The sequence below is a fragment of the Vanellus vanellus genome (assembly GCF_965231255.1).
Source record: "Vanellus vanellus genome assembly, chromosome: 8".
NCBI classification, from domain to species: Eukaryota; Metazoa; Chordata; class Aves; order Charadriiformes; family Charadriidae; genus Vanellus; species Vanellus vanellus.
In genome coordinates this window covers 14,700,494-14,724,941 of record NC_138913.1, presented here as the reverse complement: position 1 = coordinate 14,724,941, position 24,448 = coordinate 14,700,494, and the positions used below count along the sequence as shown (strand labels likewise).

The window sequence follows — 24,448 nt, the reverse complement described above, 5'->3', positions numbered from 1 at the left end:
CTTCACACTGAGCTTAGTTTCACCTTCCTGTTTTTTCTCTGACTGCCTCATGCCTAATTTTCATGGACACATTTTTACCATAGTCTGGGACTGAGCTGAAAGCTTTGTTTCCTGCCAAGAATCTTGAGAGGATAATACATATCCAAGCAGTTTGCACCAGTGCCATAGCATCTGAAATACCCTGTAGAAGGCTAACACAATATATTTGTACGCTCCCTGAGCAGGAAGACAGACAGTTCTTCCAGTGGATGCACTAAGGTAAATAATGGATTGTACTATATATGTTCAATGATGGGACAGGGCACAGAAGATCAGGGAGAAAACCACTGCAGGTTGAAAAGTTAGAAGGCATTAAAAATACATACAGAAGTAAAGCATATAGTGCTGACAATGAGGGAATGGATGGACATCAGAGGTCTGGGCTCCTTGCCACAGGCTGCTTGACCTCAGGAAAGTCTTCTGAGATCCCATTTTCCCTCCTATCCTTTGTCTATGTAGCTCCCAGGAGCTTCTAGGCAGGGTTGGTCTCAAGTGCTGCAGTGAGGATACTTTATCTTGGTCATTGCTTCTAAAACATACCATAAAATTACTTCATATATATATATATATATATAAAACAATCGTCAGGATGCCTTACGGAGCAAAAAAGGAATAAGCACAGAATGCCTCAGGAACATGTGGGAGGAGCAGAGTTCCCAGCCGGTTATTAATCCGTTTGCAGGACAAGGCTTTTGCTGAAAGTTTAAAATTAAATTTAATTTAAAAAAAAAAAAAAAGAAGGAAAAAAAAAAAAAGGAATTTTACCCGGAGCCAGCGGTCTGGCTCCAGCCTCATCCCCCGCCCGCCGTGACGCCGGCAGAGAAGCAAGCCCCCCCCGCGGCCCCCGGCCCCGGCAGCAGGCGGCCCCGGCAGCAGGCGGCCCCGCTCCGCTCCAGCCCGGCCCCCAGCGCGGCGGCGGCGGCGGCGGCGGCGGCGGCGGGCGGGCGGGCGGCTCCGCGGTGCCGCGGGCGGGCGGGCGCGGTGGGGCTGGCGGGGCAGGGGGGGGGCGCTCAGCCGGCGCGGCCGCTTGTTGATCGCGGCGCCCGGCGCCGCTCCGCGCCTCCCGCGGACCGCTCCGCTCCGCTCCGCGCCGCGCAGGCAGCCCCCGCGCCCGGGCTTGCCGCTGCGCTGCGGCGCCGCTTCCATTCTTCCATTGCAACATTGCAAACCCCTCCTTTTTTTTTTTTTTCCCACCCCCTCTCTTTCCCTTTCTTTCCTTTTTTTTTTTTTTTTTTTTTTTTTTTTTTTGCATGAAGATGGCGGCGCCTCTCGCCAGCAAGGCAGGGTCCGCCGGCACCAACAGCAAACCTCCCTTCCCGGAGCTGGATTTCCGATCAGGAGCCAGGGTGGAGGAATTGAATAAACTCATCCAGGAATTCACCAAACACGACCAGAGGGAATACGACGACCAGCGAGCCCTGGAGATCCACACGGCGAAGGACTTCATCTTCTCCATGCTGGGTAGGGCAGGGACCGTGCGGGGCGGGGGCAGGGGCGATGCCGGCCGGGGACCCAGGGGTAGGGCTCCCCGACGGTGCGGCACCGGCGGACCCTTTCCCCCCGCCGCGGGCACACCGAGCTGGAGGGTCCCCGGCCGTAGGGCGGGTCTCACCCCCAGAAAACTATTTTTTCCTGTCCTATCCACTTAGCCTTTAGCAGCGATGTATTTATAAGCACAGAGGAAAGGCTGGGTCGCAGGGCTGGCCGGTGCCCGAGAAACACGCGAGGCAGCAGGGCTGGAGGTGAGGCGAGCCCGACCCTTTATTGTTTTTTTCCCCCAACTATCAGGGCTATAGGAAACACAAATGTTTTTTTTCTGGACCGCTTATTTTGATTTTTAGACCGGCTCATGCTTGTACAGGAGCATCCTCTGAACTGCGTTTCTTGCTTAGGTTTCAAAACTTGCTGCGAGTGGAGCAAGTCAGATTGTGGCAGGGGAGTCCTCATCTGCCTGAAACTTTGAATCGTGGGCAGGGATCCTCAAACCAGGGTGAAACATGTGTTGGCCCTTGCAGAAATCACCTGGGCTCTGGCATGACTAAGGCTTCTTAAGATTACCAGTGCAATGACTAACCACTCTGATTCTCTAGGTAGTCAGTTCCTGATAAATATTTACCTTGTTTTAACTAAGAAATCACTCACACGAATGAGACCCTTCAGGATACGAAAGGATGCTCTTTAACGTGCAGGTTGGACCTTGAAATCAGTCACTCAGGTTTGAATCAATCTCTCAAATATTTCTGCATGTAACATAAGGACATGGGTAAACCACAGGTGTGGCCAGTGAATGGTTCTTTGTAGCTCAGAGGTGCCCATACACCCTTAAAGTGTATTTGGCAGGAACCAAGTGTATGATCTACATGTACACTGTGAGTAACCTACATCACTTTTCTCATTCAGAAGCACAGAGCTATCCTATCACAATAATAATTATTTTCTGTATCGGGGGGATAATTGCTATAATAGTCACTTGCTCTATAGCTGTGAACATAACTACACTCACTAAATGAGAATATACACGTCCATCTGGTTATCTTGCAAGGTACCTGGATAGGTGTAATTGCCTGCTGTGGGATTTGCACAATTTTGAGTGTGTATTGTGTTTTCACTAAGGGCTGGACAGGATATAGCAGACTAAATTTAGCTTGAGAACAAGGACAACGAGTTGAAGTCAGTAGTGTGTATATTTATAGTTGCTATTATAAATATTTTTCCCTTCCTGTTTAAAAAAAAATGATGTGGTGAAGCCATGGTTGCATCAAAGCCTGTAGGATTTTTGTTATTGAAAACCTGATCCTGTGGAAGTCATCCGCTATTATGGTCTGACACATTTTTCAATCAGGGCTTTAAATAACTGGCTGAGGAAGCAGGGCTGGATAGGACGAAGCAAAGAGAAGTGGAGAGAAAACAGCCAGACCAGCAGTTCTGGGTGTGTGGCTAGCCAGTAGAGAAACCTTTACACGATCCTGTTTAAGCATTACTAGTCTCTTCAGGGGACAGGGACCACAGCATTTCTTCCTGCCTCATGTGGGAGAAGGCAATAGAAGAAAGACAGAAGAACGGGCTGCAGTGTGCCTTGCATTTCTGCAAATGCACCCTAGTGCTTGGCTGTTCATGAAAACAGGGAGCCTTAGGCTGTTTAGACATAACGTAAATTAATGTGGCTGTCTTTTTTAATATAATGGCTACGAGATGAGTGTTCTTCACTTTTAAATATATAAACTAAAACCAGGGTTTAAACAAAAGCTGTATTTCTGTTAAAATTATGCCTGGCAATTTTCAGTGAGACTTGTTTCTGAATAAAAGAAGAGACTTGAGGACCAAGCCCAGGACAGAAATGGAGATGGGTTGTCTCATTTGTCTTCATTAGACCCAGAAGTTGTGTTTGTGGATCAGACCCTTCTTAGCTAGAAAGGCTCTTAAATCTAAAAGGATTTAACTTATTAATAAATAGCTCTTTCCCCTGTGCCTGATCCCTCCCATACGTACTGCTCTTATCTCATCGGGTGATGATAGGAAAATTAAACGTAGCTTTCCTGATTTAATTACATTGGTGTGTAATTGGTGGATGAATGATAGGCGAGGAGACTTTGTGCAGATTCTCAGATGTTTGTACTCTGCACAGCTTGCCCTCTAGGTCAGGTCTTTTCTTTCTATTTTATATTAACTCTTTTTCGTCTGTGTTGTCTTGCCCTGGCTATTAGCAACTGAACTCTGGGAGATCTCAAGAGTTGGGCTATGATAAAATTAGGGAGAGGTACTGCTTGTCATGCCTTTGTCCAGAATCTTGTGCCCCAAGCATTAGAATAGGACTGCAAATGACCTACCTGTCTGGTGGGGGAAGTGAGTATTTTCTGAATGTGGACAGTTCGTGGGCATCCCATTCATAGTCACCAAGACCATATGGTTTTGCGAATACCCTACACTGAAACAACAGGTGTCTTTTGGTACCTTGGCTGGGTAACTTCCTGTACTCGCACTGAGCTGTGCCTGATCATTCCTTGTCTCTTTGATACAGGTATAACTGAGTCTCAAAGGAGTCAAAGGCTGTATTAATCAAGAAAATGAGTGGAGAAAAGACAGTCTTCTGTTCTGGGCAGCAGGCTGGCTGGGAGTGACTGAGACCAAGTCTCTGCCTGCCAGTTGTGAAAGAAACTAATCACTTAGTCTCCCTGTGACTCAGTTTGGGGGTTATTGTTTGTGCTTAAAGAGTGATCAAGGAGTATTTTCATCAAGTGATGATATTACAGTCAATGATATTTTGATTTTTAAAGCACTTGCCGCTATTGTGATGAGAGGTGCATGGCACTTATATTAAAAACTTTTTAGAGGTACCTGACCTAGAGAGTGTTGTTCCTACAGTACAAGTACTTCCAGAGAACTTCTTTAATAAACACTACCTGTCTCTTTCTGTTCAGCACCTAAGTAAAAAAGTGTTGTAATGCACAGATGTGCTAGGCTTAAAAAAGCCATATATTATGCTCTTGGGAACTAGAACACTGCATATTAAACAGCCCCTTGAAATTTCTAGTGCTATTGCTGCCTCAACCCATCTCACGTTATTAGGGATACTGACTCTGTGTTTTACTTCTTAACAAGAGAAAAGAGCAAGGATACATGAATGAATACAGACTATACAGAGCTGTTTCCTCCACTCCAGGCACACATTGGCATTCAGTCATCTAGAGCAGTTTTCAAGCTCTTCAGGTTGGTATTTTGTTTCCCTTTCCTGTCATGACACTTTTTCTTCTCTGTAGACTCAGAAGAGGGATGCTCAGGATATTTCATACCATTCTCTTTCTCTCATTGCTGTCTTCCCCACTCAGATCAGGGGAAGGACTGGTTTAAATTGGTGCTAAAGTGGCCTTGTGTTTTTTTTTTTTTCCAGGCCTCTAGTCTATCTTTTTGTCGCTTCAGTGGTTGCATCTCACTTCTGCAGGAGCTGCCCACCAGGACAGGCCACACTTTGAGGATCCGCAGCCAGCTGCAACTTAAAGCTGTTGACAAGACCTCTAGAGAGCTTGTAGCAGCACCTGATAACAGGAGAGGTGGTGAGCCTATTCTGAGAGCATTTCCCTTTTCTCTGGTGTCTGCCCGGTGCTGAGCTGGGAGTACTAGCAAGTGTTTGTGATAGAGGCAGGACTCATAGTGGAGGCAGAGCTGGCATCAGCAAAAGATTTCTGCTGCCAATACCAGCTTACCAAATGGAGTGCATTACCCTGCTGGGCCCCTGCATCTGTAGCAAGGCTTCCAGCTGTTTCTTGGACTGACAGACCCCTAAAACATGTGCAGTGGAGGTGCAGATTGCTGTGCTGAGAACACAGGTGTCCTGACAGCAGCTTGCTTTTATTAGCATCTTCTACAAGAGGAGCATTTCATGGTTCTTCCCTGTACCTGAGGTCTGTATAGCAGAAGAACATTGGTAGTCTGACTTTGTTGTGTGGGTTTGTGCAGCATTTTTTTCTCCCTTTCCCTACCTGGCATAACTTGCTGATGAAACCTTCTATTGTAGCTGAGATTTCAGGCATTGTTGGAAGTGTTACCTGTTTGTCTATGATACGTCACAGAAGTTCTCTGGTATCTCTTGTGGTGTAGAGCTGATGAAATAGCAACAGGATTGGAGTGATCTCTCTAGGGTTAAGTCTTTTGTGTGTGTGCGCCTTTTCTCAAGAGAGGCCAATCATGATAGGAGCACACTGTACTCTGAGGCCTATGTTAATAAAGGCTCCCTGCTGGCATTCCCTGTGCTGCTGAATGCATAATGCACAGCTGTTAAAAACAACCTTACTGTATTGCAGATTTCGTTTCTGGCTTCTGTTGGGTCTCCTCTCCCTGCAGGCTGAATGTTTCTGTATTTGCATATGAGGTTGTGGGGGCTTTGTTTTGTTGTTTTGGTTTTGTTTTTTTTTTTCTTAAGGGACAGGGTTCTATGCTGGTAAACTAACCTAGCAAGGCATTGGTAACTTCTATTTGATTATAGCTCCTAGAAGTTAACCAATTCCATCTAACTGGGGATTCCTTCCGTGTAACTAGTTAAAAAGGATCGGTAGCCTCCTCCATCTCTTTGTTCAAAGGGATTGCTGCTCCATGTATATGTGCAGGGAAAATAGCTTGAAAATCTCTCAATTTGTTTTAAGATGCTGGTACTTCACTTGCTAAACTACTGTTTTGAAACATTAGGCTGTGATGCAAAGTATTTAGTGTAATAGCTAGGAACATGTCCTAAGGGCACAAATTCTCATGGCAGGCTTGTCAGACTGCCCACCGCCTGTTCCTTCAGTCTGTGGAAATATTTGTAAAAGATTTGGGTGAATACTTGCCAAGCCCAATTATGCAATTATGTTTTAAGGGCAATTTTATAATTATAGTGGAGGATGGTAACCAGGATACGTGAGTTGTTGGGTTTCTGACTTTTCCTTTTTTCTTCCACATGACTTTGCATGAATGCTAAAGCATTTGGAGCAATTCTAGTCAGAAACCAGTTGTTCGACTTTCTTTTAGGCAGCTGGCTATTTTTGTAGGTGAAGCTAAATTAGAGGCAAATACAACGTTGCTCAGGAAGGCTGGAGGACGTGTTTTATTATAGCTTTGGTAATTTATAAGACAGATAGATACTTGGAGATCCAGAGCAGCCCATAGACAAAGTCCAGTCTAGAGGAGATTCGGGATGTCATAGTCCTGCCTGGACTTCTCAAAGGGAATCTCCAAGCTGTGCAAGTCTTTTGGATAGTTGGGATTGTCTTTCTTAATTTTTATTTGACAAATGCCAAGTTCCTGCAGGCTTTAACCATCCACTGTACAGCTAAAACTTTTGAATCTTTTTTTGGACCTTGACACGTACACTCTTGCCCCTGTGCATGTCGCAGTCCTTTTGCTGCAAAGATGGTTTTCCCAGGCACATCTCTGAAACCCTTCCCTGTGTTCCTTTCTCTGTCCGGTTCAGACTGTAGCAGTTCGTACTCTGCAAGATTGGTTAGGTGAGAAAGTGCTAGGAAGAAATGTGGTTAAGACCAGTCAAGAGGGCTTCAGTTGCCAGGCTCCTTCAGCATGGCACTGTGAACAGTGATTGAGATGACAACTGCACCTCCAGGCATGTCTGTGTGAGACCCTATGGTGGCAGCTGCAGGTAGAGGCTCTGGCATAGACCTATGAACTCTCTTTGAGTCTAAGAAAAATGACCAGCCATTGAGTCCATTACCTATGACTGGGTGATGCTAGTGTACGAAACTAACTTGAGAAGCAAGAGCTATAGCTCATTTCCTATGAAGAGAGAGGCTTAAGAGTTGAATGCATTATGTACGGTAATATACCTCCTGAGCCTTGTTTTCCTTTAGCAACTTACAGCTGGGATGGGTTAAGTTCCATAGCCTAAAAGAGAAATGTTAATTCTGCTCATCGGTAGCTTTCCCAGGTATCATCTGAACAAGGAGATAAAATTCCCTGAGAGTAACAACCCATTCATCTGCACAACATACTATATTACATTTAGACTTTCTTTAATTTGCCTGTCTTCAGGGTATGAAAGAAGCAGTAGAGTACATGGAGTTCTGGGGAGGCAAAGAAGGGGGTCTGCCCTGCTTTTTTGCTTGGAAGAGCAGGGGACCTATCATGGGAGCTAAAGCAGAAGGCAGCTTTGGATGTTGCACTCACAGAACTTCCCTTATTGAGACAACAGGAGCGTGCTAGCACGGGAGCGAGGGTGAGAGCTGAAAAATGACCTTTAGGTGGATGTCTAAAGTTGTTTGCTCGAGTCTTGTTCTGATCACTAGTAATATGATCTGAGTTCAGGAGACTGAACTGGAGCTTTATTGGAACTTGCAACCGTGCTTCATAGGTTCTCCATCCTAACTATGGGGTTTATATCCAGTGAAGGTTTATGACTTCCGTTAGCACAAACTTGTCTTACTGTCTGACTAACAAAAATATGAAGGTTAACTTCTTTTTTTGCTAATGCAACTGGAAGGCAACTTATGAGACATTCAAAATAAATCTTTCAGCAGCAGCTGATGTTCCAATTGACAGATGCTGCTATGGATTTTGCTCTTTAATAAAGAGAACTCCACTGTTTGCTTTCATTTCTACCATCCTGTTGCATTCCCTTTTACTGCAAATAGCCATTGTCCTGGACTGAGTGGATTAATCTGCACCTCAGTATTTCAGCCAACCTGACAGGTCCCTGAACATGTACTTCTGCATTAGATAAACTTTCTGCATTTCTTTCAAAGCACCATTTCAGTGACTTTCCGGTTGTAAGGGAATCAACATGTGCTGTAGCATTCAGTTTGAGGAAGATAGATTCCCTTCTCCCTGACATATTTGACGTTTGAGCTTTTAATAAACACTTGATGCTAAGGAAGTTACAATAATGCTGTTAACGCGTTATATTTCACCTGTCAGACACTATGATTTTAATCTAATTTAAAGCATTTAATTAGAAGGTTGTTAATGCATTTTGTTACGAGCATTGCATACCACTGAGTGGGGGTGATTAATTACTTTAAGGTTCGTAATATCCGTGTCTTTGAAACAGCAGTGGTAGCTAATTCCACCCACTCATGTTTAGGGCTGTGGGCAGAAGTTTGCACAGCACTGGGTGGCTTCAGCTTGTAGAACAGGAGGTGGGTGGCATCCATTTCACCCTAAGAAAATCACTCTGTAGGTAAAACACTGAGTTAGGACACCCTAGACCTATGTTCCACTTTGAGCTGCCCCCAAATTTACACAGACCTGCGCAAGTTTCTGAATATAATGATATGTAGTGGGACCTCGGTACTACCAGAAGCTTTCCTTGTTTCCCGTACTTCAGCAATCTGTGAAAGGTGGGGTGGTAGCTGGATAGTGGAACATTCTGGTGTTGCTGTTCTTCATGATAGGATGGTTTAACCATTCAACCCTCTGAGACTGAAGCTGGAAAAGGAAGTCTGTTTTTGAGAGTCTAGCCTCAGAAAGTATTTAAATAGCGAAGGCAAACAGTTGCTTTGTCATTGGGTGTTGATGTAGTGGCGTCGAGATCAAGTACAGTTCAGCCTCTGAGAGACAGATTACAACCTGACCCAGTTACGCAGTTCTAGCAAGTAATTTTATCTTATACTGAAGGGATCCCAAAGCAAAATTGGGATAAATTAGTTTAAAGAATGCATCCTGGGCACAGTCTGCATGCTCATGTAAATTGGCAGAGTCAGGCAATGCCAAGCAGTAGAAAGCAGCAGTTTAGGACAGAAAGCAAGGGAAAAACACAAGACATGGCCAAAGCTAGAAATCCTGCTGGGATAGCCATAAGGAATTGGCAGAAAAACTTTTTTTTTTTTTTTGGTGTCCAATGACAGCTTTCTAATGTCACAATTTAGATGAAAATTACAGGTTTATGTGTGGGATATTGTTGGTCCGCTTAGATCTTCTGTACTGTGGTCTGCAGCCAGACCACACGGAATTTCTTCCACCCATTGGTGGAGTGAGAGTTCGTAAAAGATTTGGTCCAAAACTGCTGAGCAGCTAGAGAACGCTTGCAGTTTCATCTAGAAATAACAAAGTCAGTTCTTGCTTTACTGCATAGTCTGTTGGGCAATGGGCTTTTTCTGTTCTAAAATGTCTTATGTCAACTGTCCTGTTCATGTTGTAGGATCTTTTGACGCTGCTCCACACCTCTCTCGAGGAAGGATGTTCTTATTCAGTGGTGCATATATGACCTTGTTTAGAAGGTGCTGAGGTTGTGAGAATGGGAGTTGTATTAAACAGCTATCAAAAATGCTAAGACAAACAATGCAATTAGCTTCTGTGCTTTTCCCTTCAGCACTTCTACTCTTTGCATTTTAATGGATCTCTTGAAGAGCTGGTGGTGCTTTTGGTCACTCCTCTTGGAAATGAATCCTGTGCTAATAGCTCTGGCTGGGCCTGATCCACAGGCAGATGCTTGGAGATATTTCATGTTTGTTTTGTACCTCACTAATTAATGTATAGCTTAGTGGTAGAACAGCAGGAAAGCTGCGTTTGCTGACACTTCATGATATAATGATTTAATCCTTTGTGACACATTCCTGCTGAGTGTCAAAGCTGATAACTCTAATCTCTGTCCCTAGCTCAGTGTGACAGGAACCTGTTCTAGAGGGCGTTTTACAGGAGCTTGCAAGCTCTTGTAGGTGCTTTGTGACCAATTCGTGTAAACTTTTTTTGTACATTGCCACTCTTGAATGTGATTGTACAGCATTGCCTGGTGCACTGAGGAATCTGGAGTTGAGTGCAAACAAAGGAGCTAACTGATTGCATTCAAATGAAATAAGGCTTGTCCTGGGAGGAGGGGGGAAATGTCCTAATCTCCTTCTAAATACACTTCTTCCTTGCCAGCATTAAGAGCGGTGTGGTTATATTGATTCAGTGGCGCCGAAACCCACTGCTCTTTGTTATATATGATTCTGAAGCCTGGGTATGGATGCAGATCTGGACAGGAGGATAGCTCTACAGCTACTCTCCAGTAGTTATTCCGTGTGATACAACCAGCAGAGCTTGCTTCTGTTCCAGTGGACAGTGAATTGCTGTTTATTTTAGACTTTTGGTTGAATGGTATTTGTAAACCAATTTGCATGGGGAATGTCACTGTAACAACACTTCAGGGGCTCTGTTGCCTTCTGTCTCTGAAATTTGCCTTTTGAAAGTTGCATACAGTGTGCTGAATGACAGATCAGGTATTGATATTGGCCCCTTGATATTAGGCCCTCAAAGCTCGAGTTGCTGAAATGTCCGTATTTCATGGACAGTAGCGCAACTGTGTGCTAAGCAATCAGTAACTTGAGGAAAATAAGAGGAATGCAAGTCTTTCTGCAACTGCAGCATATCTCTGAGCAAGTGGCACCTTCTGAATTAAATGCCTGTTTTTTTTTTTTCCGATGTGAAGCTGTAATGTGCATCTAAGTGTAATATTGAGAAACAGGAGCTATTGCAAGTTGACTTGGCATCTGTCAGAGGCTTGTTTTATGTGCTAAGTTGTCTGTAAAATCTTGACCCTGTACCCCAAATTTTTCCCAATATCCTGTGGATTTCGTGAATGTGCAAAGCATGCTGTTGAGGTAGCAATGTGATACTGGAAATAACCACTTTGATGCAGGCTTGTAATATCAAAGAATGACTGTGTCTGTGCAGTTATTTTAATTACCTTGGAGAGGGATTCATATGTGTTATGTAAGCACTTAGCAAAACTATTTGCACATTGTCAGAGATGCAGAGTTAAGTTACAAGTTGGTCTGGAAAGTCAAAGTTAAAAAAAGTGATTTTGATCTTCTTAAACCTAAATTCTGGTTCTGGAAACATAGTGAACTCCTGGGTTACTTTAAAAACTAGGCAACCCCTCATGCATCTTCACCCAAACTGCAGACAGGAGGTTTAGAATCATCTTCTTATCTAAGTTGCTTCTTAACAATGCAAGTAGAGATCGGTGTCTAAAAATCTGCTCTTGTGCTGAGACCAGTTTTGTAAGACATTGCTTGTGTATATGAATCACTCTATTGTGCTAGTGTATGTCACTCTGAGTTCTCAACTCGTTTTAACTCACCCTTTCTTTACCATGAAACGGATATGTTGGTTTTTTTATTCTATTTTCTGTCTTACTTTGCCCCAAACAAATAATTTAGGTGGAAAATATTTGCTGTTCAAGGGCAGCGGTGACAGTGCTTTGGAGTGTAGGAGAGAAGTTGGGAAGTGAATAACCTATGTTTGCAGGTGGAGGTCTCATCCCTTCTTGGCAGAACTGTTCCACTGTGACATGCTTGACTGGGCCAAGGCCAGCCCTGCTCTGCGAGGATTACAGGAGTCCTGTGGAAGAGATTTCTGTCTGAGGGAAACAGGAGTGGGGGAGACAAATGTACAAAGTCCCCAGACCCACAGCATATTGATAGACCTCCTGTTGTTCTTAATTTGTGTCTGTAAATGGCACTAGTTTCCACTGTTGCGCACCAAGACAATAATAAGTAACAATCCTTAGTGTTTATAAACCACTTCACAATTTTCAGAGTGTTCAACACACATTAACTAATTCAGCTGAGATGCATATATTCTGTGAGCAAAGCTACTCTTCTTGCTGCCCAGGGGAACCTTTCATTACAGCTGGGACAAGGCTTTTCTTTTTCCCTTTAACTGGAGCCTTTGGCAGGAATGTTCTATACAGAGAAAGCCTCTTTCTTCCCAAAGTTTTTAAGCCTTTGCATGTACTCCTGTTTGCACAGGAATCGAACTACTCCCAAGTCATATGTGGTAGTATTAAGAAAATTATGCAGGAGACTTGCCTGTTTGTTCTGTGCTGCAAATATGCAAACCCACAGTTAACAGGTTTGTGGTTTCAGAAGCTGTTGAATTAGCAAAGATGTTGATGCGTTAAGCGCATCTTTCTGTGCTTGCATAAGGCCTTGGGGGAACACAATCTCCAGTGGACCTCAAGGCTCAAGAGGGGAATAAAAATCTGTCAGTTCTGACTATGCTGGATCATCAGACCATGTGCTAAAGAGAATTGAGGATGCTTTGGTCCATGTTTCACTAAATCCAGCACCTGCTAGGGCATCAATCTGCCTTTCGGGGCAGGAGAAAGCCCAACAGAAGGCCTATTGCCAGGTAAAAGATGTGTTTTGAAGGTGATTAAAGACTTTATGTCCTATTGTTCATAATCCTGAATCCCAAACATGGAGTAAAACATGCATTGGCATGAAACTAATTTGTCTGGCATTTGACTCACTTTCTGCCTTGGCATTTTGTGTGCGTGTAGAGCTGGTGAGAGGGAGTTTGATACATCTCTGTCTGTGTCTTTGAGCTGGCCAGGATTGGTTCTACTTTTTATTTTCAAGCATTTTAGAATTCCATGATGGTGACTAGAAGTTAAGCATCTTTTTTGATCAGGTCACATAACTTAGGTTTAGTGGTTTACCTTGTAAGTTACCTGTTTGGTAGTCTTTGTAAACCGATGCCTGGTGCTGTAGGACAGCCCGCATGCTTTGTAGTTATAACCCTCTTTCTAATCCATGAGGTTATAACTAGGTGGTGGCACTTCTGGATTGCCTCTTTGTCTAACCTTTTGGTAACTTCCTTTTTTAGAAGTGATGCCTGCAGGTTTGACCTGAAACTGATTCTGAAAGAACAGCACAGATCATAATTTTCATATAAATGGTTGTATGAACAGGAACACCATTAGCCTCTTAGTGACCTAATTACGCAGTGAGGTAGCAGCGCATTTGGAGATCAAAACTCTCATCTTGCTACAGCTTTCCCTTCAGCTAACAGTGCATGGGAGAAGAACAGCATGTTTCTTGCAGGTGATGATTTCCTTTTCAGTGGCTTTGATATCCTCATTTTCTGTTTGAAGTTAATGTGCAGATTGCAAGGTGGCGTCACTCAAAGTGACTGACTGAGCTGCTGTTGTATGTGAAGATGTCTCCAAGACAACTAATTTCCTGATCAAACAGCACATTGGCTTCTGCCACAAGACATTTTAAGGGAGTTGGTCAGCTGAAGGAGCAAGATATTTTAACAGTTTATTATTAGCACTGTAGCGATCAAATACAGCTCAGAGTCCAAGTTCCTATTAAACACTGCAAACAAATAGCTTAAAAAAAAAAAAAAGGGTTATGTGATTTGACTAGCAAACTGATTTGCCAAAGAACTTCTACCAAATAATAGGCCTTAAATCTCTACCTTCACAGTTAATTTTCTCCAATTGCTATATGTGTTCCTATGCTGGAAGTGTAGGGAATTTAGGGACCTTCTTTCGCTCTTATATTTTGTTGTTTTATGTCCAGACTTCCCTGCTACATTTCAACTCTGCTTTTTTAGTGTTAGTGTGCCATATTTTTTCTAAAATATACCCCAAAATCAAATGTTTGTTTCCATTTATCTTCTGCTCTAAAACTCGGAAAGGTTTAGTGACTCCTTACTGTTCTGAAGTTAGGATAAAATAAGCTTGAAACATTGGATTTTTTTCCCTGTTTTGTCCCCTCCTCCCAGTCCCCTTTGTCTCCAGAGAAGCAGTGTTACTGGACGGGTATTTTTCTTCTGTATTTCCAATTTTTTACTTTTCTTTATAAAATACTCCTATGCCCATCCTGTTTCAAGGGACTCGGTCCAAACCAAAACCAAAGATACCCACATTTTTTCCTGCGTTCCTTGCAAGGCTTGGCTGTACTGCCTAGCTGAACAAACCCCACCTTTGTCTTCGCTTTGGAATAAGAAACAAGCAGGCTTGTTGATTCCTGCTGCATTAACACTATCCTCCTCCCTCACGCTGATGTGGTGGTTATCGGGGGGTAGGGTGGAAGCTGCTCGCTGCTGTTTTCCTGAGACCTCCCAGGAGGCTGCTGCAGTGTGGATCTCCTGCACTGTGGCCCCAGAGACCTTACAGCACTTACTCAGGCTGTAACGACTGGAGGAACACAAGCACAAACTGCTTTGTGCAATAGTGGGTGGAGAGAGGACACCGCAGGTGCTATGCTGAGAATGCTTGAAGATTTTTAAATAAAAACCCAGGAGAGACAAGGAGCCATATCCATTCCCTGACCTCCATCCCATGGCACATCTGAACCTGAACTCTCAGCTAATAACCCCTGAGCCACTAAGCCGCCTTCTCTGAGCATGCCTGCATGCGCTGGGGAATTTTAGGAATGCGGACTTCGGCACGGTGTGGGGTTGCTGCTGCTCACCCTCTGTTCAACCAAGAGCTTTAGACGCTGCAGTGGGCTTGGTATTGCCACGATAAAGCCCCATTGTGGTTGTTTGCAGCATTCTTTAACTAAAGATTTATTTTCCCGGATAAGGTTCTATTAGAACAGCAGGAGCCAACATCAGAGAGCTGGAGAGAGGCCTCTTCCCTTCCCTGGCACAGCACAGCTTCTCCCCTCTCCCTTCACCCTCCCCTCTCCCAATCCCTTTGTTTTTAAAGCATTAAAACTTTAGTGACTGGGATATCGAAGACGCTGTAGTTAGTGGTGTATTGCCCCAAATTACAGGGGCAATTGATCTAAGGAGCTAAGAGGAGAAGGTCTGTGGGAGGATGGAGGTGGTATCACTGATGTAAACCTCTCACTTTTGATGTCCCCTCCATTCTGAAGCAACCCCATCTTCAGCCTCCAGCTACTTGAATTGTTCCTGTTGGAGGATACGGGAGGTCTGCTGTTGACCCATGTGGGAGGAAGATGGAAACTAAGCTTGGCTTCGTCCACAGCTCTGTGTCCTGTGTGTCTTTCCTGTGTGTCTCGCACAGCAAGGCAGCTTGAGTGTGTGGGTTTGATTTGTAGCAGGTGTGGTAACAAGGGGTGAAGGAATGCACTCTTTAATCAGTCCCTGTCTCTGCTTCTGGTGGATAGTAAAAGGACCTATTTGCTTTGAAAGCCTGCTGACAAAGGAAGGCAAAGCAATCTGTGTCCTCAATGTGGCAGAACAATCATGTGACCAGCATCTCTGAAAGATCCCAGCAGTGCGTCTTGGAGTCCCATCCAAACTCTGTTAGCATGGAGTTCCTACACATGCAGGTGCTCAGTGCTACACTTGATAACTAGGCAGTGATTCAGCTATTTGAGATGCTAAGTGCAGTATAAGAAGCAACGTAGACCCAAATCAGAACCCAGTGTGATTCTGGAGGAAAATATAAGGTTATTTTAGGGTTGTTGCTATTCTGTTCTGCACCAAGGAGGATAATGCTCCAGTTTTGCACTACCGTTCAGCATTGTTCTGCCTTACTCCTTGTTTCTTGGTCCCGTCCATTTTAACTGGCAAATATTGGTTGCTTGAGTACCTTCTTTCCTGACCCTGTGTCTTCTCCTCTAGGTGCTGGACAAAGCTGTGGTTTGAGACAATCCAGGGCTTGTGTTCTCTACAAAATACACTTAAAATTGTTCCTGCTTGCCTTGCAGCAAATCTATTTCTGCCCTGCTGATGGCCTTGGCTTGCAAGCTGAAAATGTCTCGATAGGATTTATTATGCTCTGACCATTAAATTTTAAACTGCTTTTAATGGTAGATGTTAAATCACTGTTGTCCTGGTTCCAAGATCTGTGCAAAATTTCTTAGGAAGGCATTTCCCCTGCCAGCAACCTTTGGTTTCTGAGAAGGATGACAACAAGTTACAGGGCTGTTCACAGGACAAGGAAGCAGTAGTTTGGTGAGAGACCTGTATGCTGGCAGATGTCCAGGCATCTGTCTGGCTCTAAAGAGCAGAGACAGGCAGACCTGGTACGGCTGTGATGTGAGAGAGAGATGTTTGTGTCGGTGTCTGGGTGCAGACACTCTGCTGGGACACAGTGATTGAGTGGCTCCACTCTTGGCTTTGTTCCTCCCCAATTGAAGCATCTTTGAAGCAGCAAGAAAACTGAAATTCAGTGTTTCAGCGCTGAGCTGCTTACAGCGAGCTATTTTACTTTTGTACATGTCTAATAAATACTGAACTGTTCAGTGTTGTCACTCAATGTGGCTTTGTCCCTCGCTGCTGGGAGCCTCTGTGTAGATTTTCCTTGAGACTGGCAAAACATAGCCGTAAAGTCCTGTGACTCAGTGTACAGTGCAGGCTGCTTCCTTGAGTATGACATGAGATGTGCACTCTTCTGGCTGAGGCTGTTGTCTGTCACCTTTGCCTGGAGAGCACTAAAAGCACTAAAACAGAATCTACTGTTTCTCAAACCACTTAATGGTCTTAAAGCCCTTTTCAGCTACTTGCAACGGCAGCTGTGGCAGGTGGGCAGGAGATGGCTGCTTTGCCAAGGAGAGGGAGATGCCGCCTTCTGTGTTGCATGTGTTTGCAGGGGAAGCAAAGAGCCACCCAGGGCTTCCCACTCTCAGACCTATGCATTTCCCACTGCTCCATCTTCCTTGCAAAGGGCTTTCCTTTTCAGCAACAGGAGTACTGTTTAGTGTGATTTGCTTTCTTTATCCCAAAGCTGGATGTGATACAAAATAGTCATCCAACACTAGGCTGGTGGGAAATGTTTGAGAACAGCATATCAAAAAAGGCTGCAAAATTTTACAGTATGCGGTGGTGGAGTTTTCCAGAGCTTGTGCGTGACTGCAGCAGGATAACCCCACTCCTCAACATGGCGTTTAAAACCACTGTTCATAGCAGTGTTTGCAGTGATGGCAGCTAGAAGCAAAGCTCTGGACCAGAGTAGTCAGAAGCTTAAAACCATCTTGTATTTGATAATTTTCCTCTTCTGGAAGGTCTGTGCTCTTTAACTCTGGGGTTATTTCACTTCACTTACAGTGGGAGAGACAGGTCATCATCAGTAGAGACCTGTGATACTGGACCAGGGGTTTGAGCAAAACCACTTTCAGCAAGAATGCTTTCCCCGAGTGGGTCTGCCTTGTCTCAAGGTAAATGGAGACTCTGGCTTTTTCTCTGCTTATTCTCACACCTGTAAAGTTGAAACAGACCATCTTAACAGTGTTGCCGTATGGCTTCTTCCCATATTAGACAGGAAGGTGCTGAATATGGACATCCCAGTGTGCATGCGTCTGTCTGTCTGGACCTGTCCCATCAATTAAACAGGAGCTGACGTCATATTTGAAGGTCAGCTGTTTTATAATCTAATATTACCATTTTTTTTCCTCTTGGTTTATTATCTCCCTCCAACCTGCAGCTCAGCACCATCTGGTGCAGGCACACAAGGGAGAAAGATTAGAGGAAAGTAAAGCAGCTTTGTTCGCTTCTCCCATTGCTTCCGATGTACAGAGGAGTCGGCAGTCTCTTACAGTATTGAATTTTAAGTGGTGGGAAGGGCTGGATCCTGTTAGCTGTCTAAGGCAGGGAGAAATAGTCTGTGCTTACCAGCGATCTGTCAGGAAGTCTCATGATTCCTAAGGGACTTACTGTGGTCACAGAGCTTGCTTTGCTGCATTTTATTTTACATTTAAATAGTCTTGTTTTTTTATGACCTATTTTTCCCAGCACCCATATTTTCCTTACCTGTAAATTGCCAGAAGCACTCCTAAATTGGGTACACGCACAGTGCTAACCCAAACTACAGTCTGTTTCGGCAGTGAAATGTACCTGAAGTGCATTTACACCTAACAGAGCCACTGGACCGACGCGCCACAAGCATGTTCTGCCACATGGGGAGAGCTTTCATATGGTGAAAATGCACTGGTTGTTTCCATTTCACATGCAGGGTTGGATTTGCACTCAAGCTTCACCCTCTTTCCCATTCTCCATCCATCTAGAGGTGTGATCGCTCTCTGTCCAAACTGCACGATGATTGTTTTCTGTAAAAGAAAAGCTTCTTTCTTTCCAATAATAAAATCACCATAATTCAGGAATGCTGATCTCCTAGGCCAGCAGGATTACTTGCAAACTAGTATGTTCTTGTTTCACTTCAATGTTGCAAATTTTGCATTGGGCTATTTTGAAACAAAATGTCTCTAGCCATAAATAACTATTGTATTTAGCTATTTGGAAAGGATGGGTAATTGGTGCACATTGGTTGGATCCGAATATACAAGCCACGTTATGAAAACATTTGGCTGACTGTGATTCATGGTATGTACGTGGTGCTGTATAAGTGGCATATAGACTCTTTTTTGTCCACCTTTTCTTTGCTGCTGTGTAGCCTTCTTCTAAACTGTGATTTTGTGAGGTCAAGGATGCTTTGTACAAATTCCTAATTCCTGGAGAGAGGGTAAGCTTGGAGGCTTTGGGGGAGATTTATTATTTTTACTTTTTAAAGAAAAAATAAAATTAATTTCTAGAGCTCCCCCCGCCCTCCTTATATAAAGAATCTTGAACTAATACCAGTAGGCATTCAAAACAGGAGGATTTATTTGGTAACAAGCAGAGTGTTCAGGGTTTTCCAGTGCTCTAGGTTTACCTCCAGTTTGTAACAGAAAAGTGTTTGTCTCCTTTCACACATGTTCTGATGCAGTTCTTTCCACTGTAATCTTTGAGGATGGGATTGGATTTATCCCTCTTCTAAATCAGTGTTTCTTCAGTATTCAATTCAGTTTTTCCTGTCCTCAGCATCTTGATTTATACAAGAATCTTCCTACAGAAGATCCATAGTGAATGGAGCAATGGTTCCTGCATTTCTTGACAGGTTTGTAGGTTTGTAAAGTGCACTTTTCAAAGTAGTGAGACAAATTGAAGTCTCTGCACATGACAGTGATGATCTGAGAAGACAGATGCACACAATAGAGGGCCTGACCAAGTCACCACAGTCTTCTTAATGTGAAACTTTGTTATCTTGAACTGAGCTGGAAAATGGTACTACAAATTCTCATTTGCAGCTTAACTCTGAAACCAATTGTGGTGTGTCCTGTTAATGGCCTAGAAAGGTGTTTGCTCTCTGCCCCCCCCCCCCCCCCCCTTTTTGTTTTTAAGACCATTCTTGAAGTAATTTTGATCATTCTGTCCACCACAGTTTACAGTATATTGTTTCCTGCCCAGACTGGCTCAGTTTTCTCTATACCTTAGCACTATGTAAGCAAAAAAAAACCCCTTCTTTGTGCTAACTTGCCGCAAGGGAAAACTAGATCTAGGAGATACTGAAATGGTGGTTGAGAAGGGAGAAGGAAAGCAAATGGAAGGTTTGACTCTTATTTGCAAGTTTGCTTATTTTTTTTAGCGCCCAAGAGGAAAGAAAGGAGCAATTTTTTATTATTCAGGTCATAATGTGGCCTTTGCAACCTAAAATGGTCATAGACATATCGCTTTTGTAATTCTAGTGCTCTTTCTGAAAAGATGTCTCACTTCCCTTTTCAAGAACAGCATAAGACAGCAGTGCTTGGCTTGGATCATTGCGAAATCCCCTTATCTGCCTGTTCGCACTTTATTTTTCTTCTGACTCTTGTCTTCATTGGTATTGAAAGCATGCAGCCAAGGTTGATGAGGACAAAACCTAAGCTATGGTCAGTCTCTACTTAACTCTTTGCAGCTTTAAGGAGGAGCTGTGAGTGAGCAAAGCTGTTAAATTTCTTTCTTTTTTCTTTGTTTTTCTTTCTGTCCCAATGCATCAGGGAGTTTTAATCTACCTCTTGAAGAGCTGAGAGCTCAGTCACTGATCTGAAATGGTGTACTGTGCTCAGTGGTACTGAGCACTGTGTGAGGAGCTTGGGTTCTTCTGTCTCTTAGTCTTTTCTTCTGGGCATCAGGAGATGTACACACCTTATGATTACCGCAGGCGAGGCTGTACATGCCAGATTTCCAAATGTGAGGCTTCAAAAAAGAGGCAATATGAAGCTGTTTTTTCTACCCAAGATTTCTGCCCCAGAAGAATGTTCTGGTGACAGACATCTTCATGTAGCTCCTGAAGCTGAGGCCAGAGAGGCACCCACACTATCTGGTGAGGTCTTGGCAGGGAACAAACCACCAGTAGTGTTTCACCTGATACGCATCCAGAAAAGCCATCCCACAAGTGTCAGGTTAATGGTTGGCAGTGATACTTAAACTAGCGTTTCTTGTTGAAATGGAGGCTTTTGGTTTATATTGCTAGTACCTCTAGGAGTTCTTGGCTGGGGACAGAGCCCTATAGCACTTAAGTCTGTGCAAGATTAATGGAAGACCATCATCTTTGCTTTGAAGATGTCTTTAGGATATAAGTAGCAGAAGTATTTTAAGTAGTCCTGTGCCTTCTGCTGCTTTGTTAACTTTCACTTTCATTGGTTTATTCTAACCATTGACTGGACTGTTTGCAGTTGCTTGGTTTTTTGATTGCTCCTTTTTGCATCTCAGCAAAAGTCCCTGCTGATCATCTTTCAGGGTTTGTCTTATTTGTTTCTGGAAGTTCCCCTGTTGAGGAGCTTGGCAGGGGTTTGCTCACTGTCTCTAGCAATAATTGAGCTGGTTTAGTGAGTCACAGAGAATAAACTGGATTGATTTCCCTTTTGCAGCCTGGACTAGAAAAGCTGATTCCCTTGGTCTCCTGAGCGCACAAGGCCACAAGCCAAGCTGATATCAGTTTTACTTTCTCCTCCTTTGATATTACTAAAGAAAAGATGCTTTCCAGACTGTGTGTGAAACAGATGTGGCTTATATTACTAGATGATTCAGCTAAAACTGGTGCCAAAACGTCTTCCAGAACTCTCAGCTGGCTGTTGGGTTGAGAAAAAGAATAACTTGATAGAAATGCTGGGCTGGTTCTGCCGTCTCTGTAACTGCAGCCATGTCAGGTACAGTTCCCTTTGATTTAGCAAAGGTCTAATAGAGTGATGGGATGAGGGGTGCACACAGAGGTCTTGTGCCATGAGGCCAGGGAGGTACTGGAGATGTGTGTCCAGAACTGGGTGCTACCAGCGCAGCAGCACGAAAGGAATACAGAAATGCGATTGCAATAGGCTTGGTTAATATGTGGAGGTGCTTACATACAGCCTGTGCCCAAATTACACACTGCTTCTCCCTCTCCAAGTGCTCCTTTATTGTCAAATACAGTCAGCATAGATATCACTGGGGTCTTCTTAGCCAACTGTATTTCCTTCCACCTTCTGCTGAGATGGAGGAAATCGTGTTTTCATAAATAGGAATGTGATTAGCTCACCTATTTTACCCTTTGCAGTCACACTTGGCAGTCTCCCAGAAACCCAAAGGAATAAGCTTTTTTGAGGTTAGATGTATAAACAGACTTATGCCAGAGAAGGGACTGGGCAGCTGCCTCAAAGTCTAGCACTGTAAATGCACATTTATTTGTTTAAAAATTGCTTATATGTAGACAGAGAAGTGCAAAGAATGAGAAGTAGTGCTTGATCAAATTTGGTCAATATGTCTTAACAGCGCAGCTCTTTGGACTTTACTGCTGATGTTGTAAATCAGAGCGCTTTAACCCTAAATCAAGTTAAACTTTTATACATGGGTGAAGTCCAAGTGAAGTGTGCTGCTGTTGGTGCCTGGGGAATCCAACCCAAAGAGCAGAAACTGGCTGTTTTGTAACCCATAATAGGGAAGTATTAATCTCGACTGATGTACAGCTGAACCAGACATGTTTTTTACTGCACGGAGGGCATTTATGGTGAATACAGAGTAGCAAGTCTTGGCACTGGAGAATGTGGAGTCTACAGTGTTGTGACTATGACTGTCAGAAATCACATTTATGCAAAACGATTGCAGGGTACCAGCTGCCTCCAGCAGCCAGAACACGGGGTGCTAATAGCCTCACTCATGGATGCATCAAAGGGAAGAAATGTCTACAGGTGTGTGTGTGTGGGGGGATTGATTCCCCTCCCTGTTCCCAGAAAAACTTCAGCTCTGTCAAAGTCTTCTGCTGAAATCTATGCTACATTCTGCCTCAATAAAGAGAACTAACTACAGGAAGAGCTGTGGTTTGTTTTTGTGACTGCTGAGTCAGGAGGGGATGGAGATGAGAAACGCAGGGTTGTCATTCTGTTCCCATGGGAAAGCTGTTTGCACTTTGGCACAATAGTTCCTCTCAGTATCTGTCCTCTGGGAGTTCTCGCTATGGTTCAGCAGCCCTACCTGCTTTCCATTAGAAATCAGGATACCTCCCCATTGTTGTTGGTTCTGGACTGTAGTCTATAACCCAGATCTCGTGTGCCAGCAGCCAAAAGAGTGGTCTCTGCTCAATGCCCCTGGTACATTTCCTGGTAATTTGGGGGAGGTGAAGCGTGACATGCTTGGGCTACTGCATACTATTGGATGTAACCTTGGCGTTCCATGGGAGATGGTGGTCCTTTAAACAGTGGGTGGTGCTCCCCATGCTCTGTGCCTGTAGAGTCCAGCTGCCTGGGGAGGGGGCAATGTTTGCACAGTCTGGCTTGCCTCTTTCTATGTAATTATTAAATAAGGCAATTGGGGTCCCAGCTGTGCCTCTCTGGTTTCTTTTGTGTTTGATGTTGTGTCCTCTGTTCTCTAGCCAGCCACTGAAGATTTTCATGCAGCTCAAAGTGCAGGGACTGGTGCTTTCAAAGCAGGAGACTTGATGTCCTTTCAGGTTAGTAAGGGCAGCCTCTGTCAGCACAATCTTGCCAAGATCCTTGTAGTTTTTGCCAGGAAGGCTTTTTCCTACCTTTGCCTGTGTCTGAGCAAAAGGCAGCACCAAGTGGCAAATAGACTGGGCTCATCCTACAGGCTTGCAATGGCAGCACTTTGCTAATCATGAATTGCATCTCTTGCACTTTTTTGGCAATGCTGACAGAAGAGCTTGCAATAGAGGCTGGGTTAATAGTGCTTTTGTGTTGGCTACCAAATTCTCTTTAGTGACGGAGTACTTTTTGGTCCCTTGAATTTCACTCAGAATTGCATGCATGCTTTGGTGCTGAACAGTAAAGTGATGCATATTGCAGACTGAGGTGTGCCTTGGTAGGTTAAAAGCCACCCAGTAAACGCAAACCCAAGCCCAGGTGGATGCAGAGATGAAGTAAAATGTACTTACCAAGCTTTTATTTACTTTTACCACAAAGATTTTAAATGGAAGTGTGGGTGCTAATCGGATAAAGAGGCTATTCTGTGTATTCAAAGTGTAAAACTTCTTAGTCACTCGCACTCTGAATAAGTTGCTGCAGTGTCAGAAGTTTGCAGTTCCCTCCCTAGCTCTGTGGCCATTGAATAGTGGAGAGGGTACAGCAGGCTAAAAACATAATTTGGAGGAAATTAATTTCTCTCTGCTCCACCTCTTCCTGTGAGCAAAAGGAGGGGGAACGCACAATGAAGACATCTGTTCCTTTGAACCCACTCACAGACTTGCTGGGTAATAAAACTGGGGGGAGAGGAGGAGAACCTATTGCTGCTGTTCAAGTGGTTGCTAATCGCTGATTGTTGAGTACTGAGGGGGTGAGCTTTTATCGTGTTGACCTTCTTAGGGGATATTGAAAAGAAGCTGGCACTGACCTCTGCCAGGATTTAAATCCAGGAGACTCGGAATCCCTTTGTGCCCCTTTCAAAGAGGAGGCAAATCTCTGTGGTAGCCACACTCTCCCCTCTGCCTCGGGGTAGGTGCCCCTGCTGTAGTCACCCAGATGCTGCAGTCTCCTCTCCTGGATGAGCCCTTCACTGCCAGTATATGAAGTATATGACCATGATCTGGGCTGCAGCAAACTAAACAGGAGTTCTGCAGAAAGAGCAAAATTATCTCGTCCCCTGGACTCAAAGCATGCCCTGCCTCCCATCCACATCTTGCTCTTGTTATGTGTAGTGCTTAAAATCTTGTGGTCCTAAGCACAAGGCTGCAGGCTCCTCCCCATCCCCCTTGCTTCTTTGCCTAATCTCATTGTGCTGCTTAGTCACAGCGAAGACCACTCTAATGGGTTTAAGTGGCCCTGCTCCTGGCTGGGGGTGTTGTGCTTTATGTTCCGCCTGGGATGGTTGATGTAAGTAAGAGATCAGGTTGCACACATCTACCGCTTCAGAGTCCTCCTGTTGTGTCAGCAGGTGCACGCATGAATATTAGGTTTCCCTCTGAGTATCATATCTGGAAACAAAAGCTGTGTAATAACCAGCATGTTAAAAAATGCCAAGG

At 44.1% G+C, this 24,448-nt stretch overlaps 1 protein-coding gene across 1 annotated transcript in view; it reads left to right on the top strand.

The window, feature by feature from the left end:
- Positions 1-1,289: 1,289 nt before the first annotated feature.
- The window catches only part of MB21D2 (Mab-21 domain containing 2), a gene marked incomplete at its 5' end in the record, with an annotated part of 60,343 nt that continues 37,184 nt past the window's right edge, over positions 1,290-24,448 (top strand). Inside the window, one exon of the mRNA XM_082487306.1 lies at positions 1,290-1,500. Coding sequence (XP_082343432.1) covers positions 1,290-1,500 — 211 coding nt within the window. The remainder of the gene's footprint in view (positions 1,501-24,448) is intronic.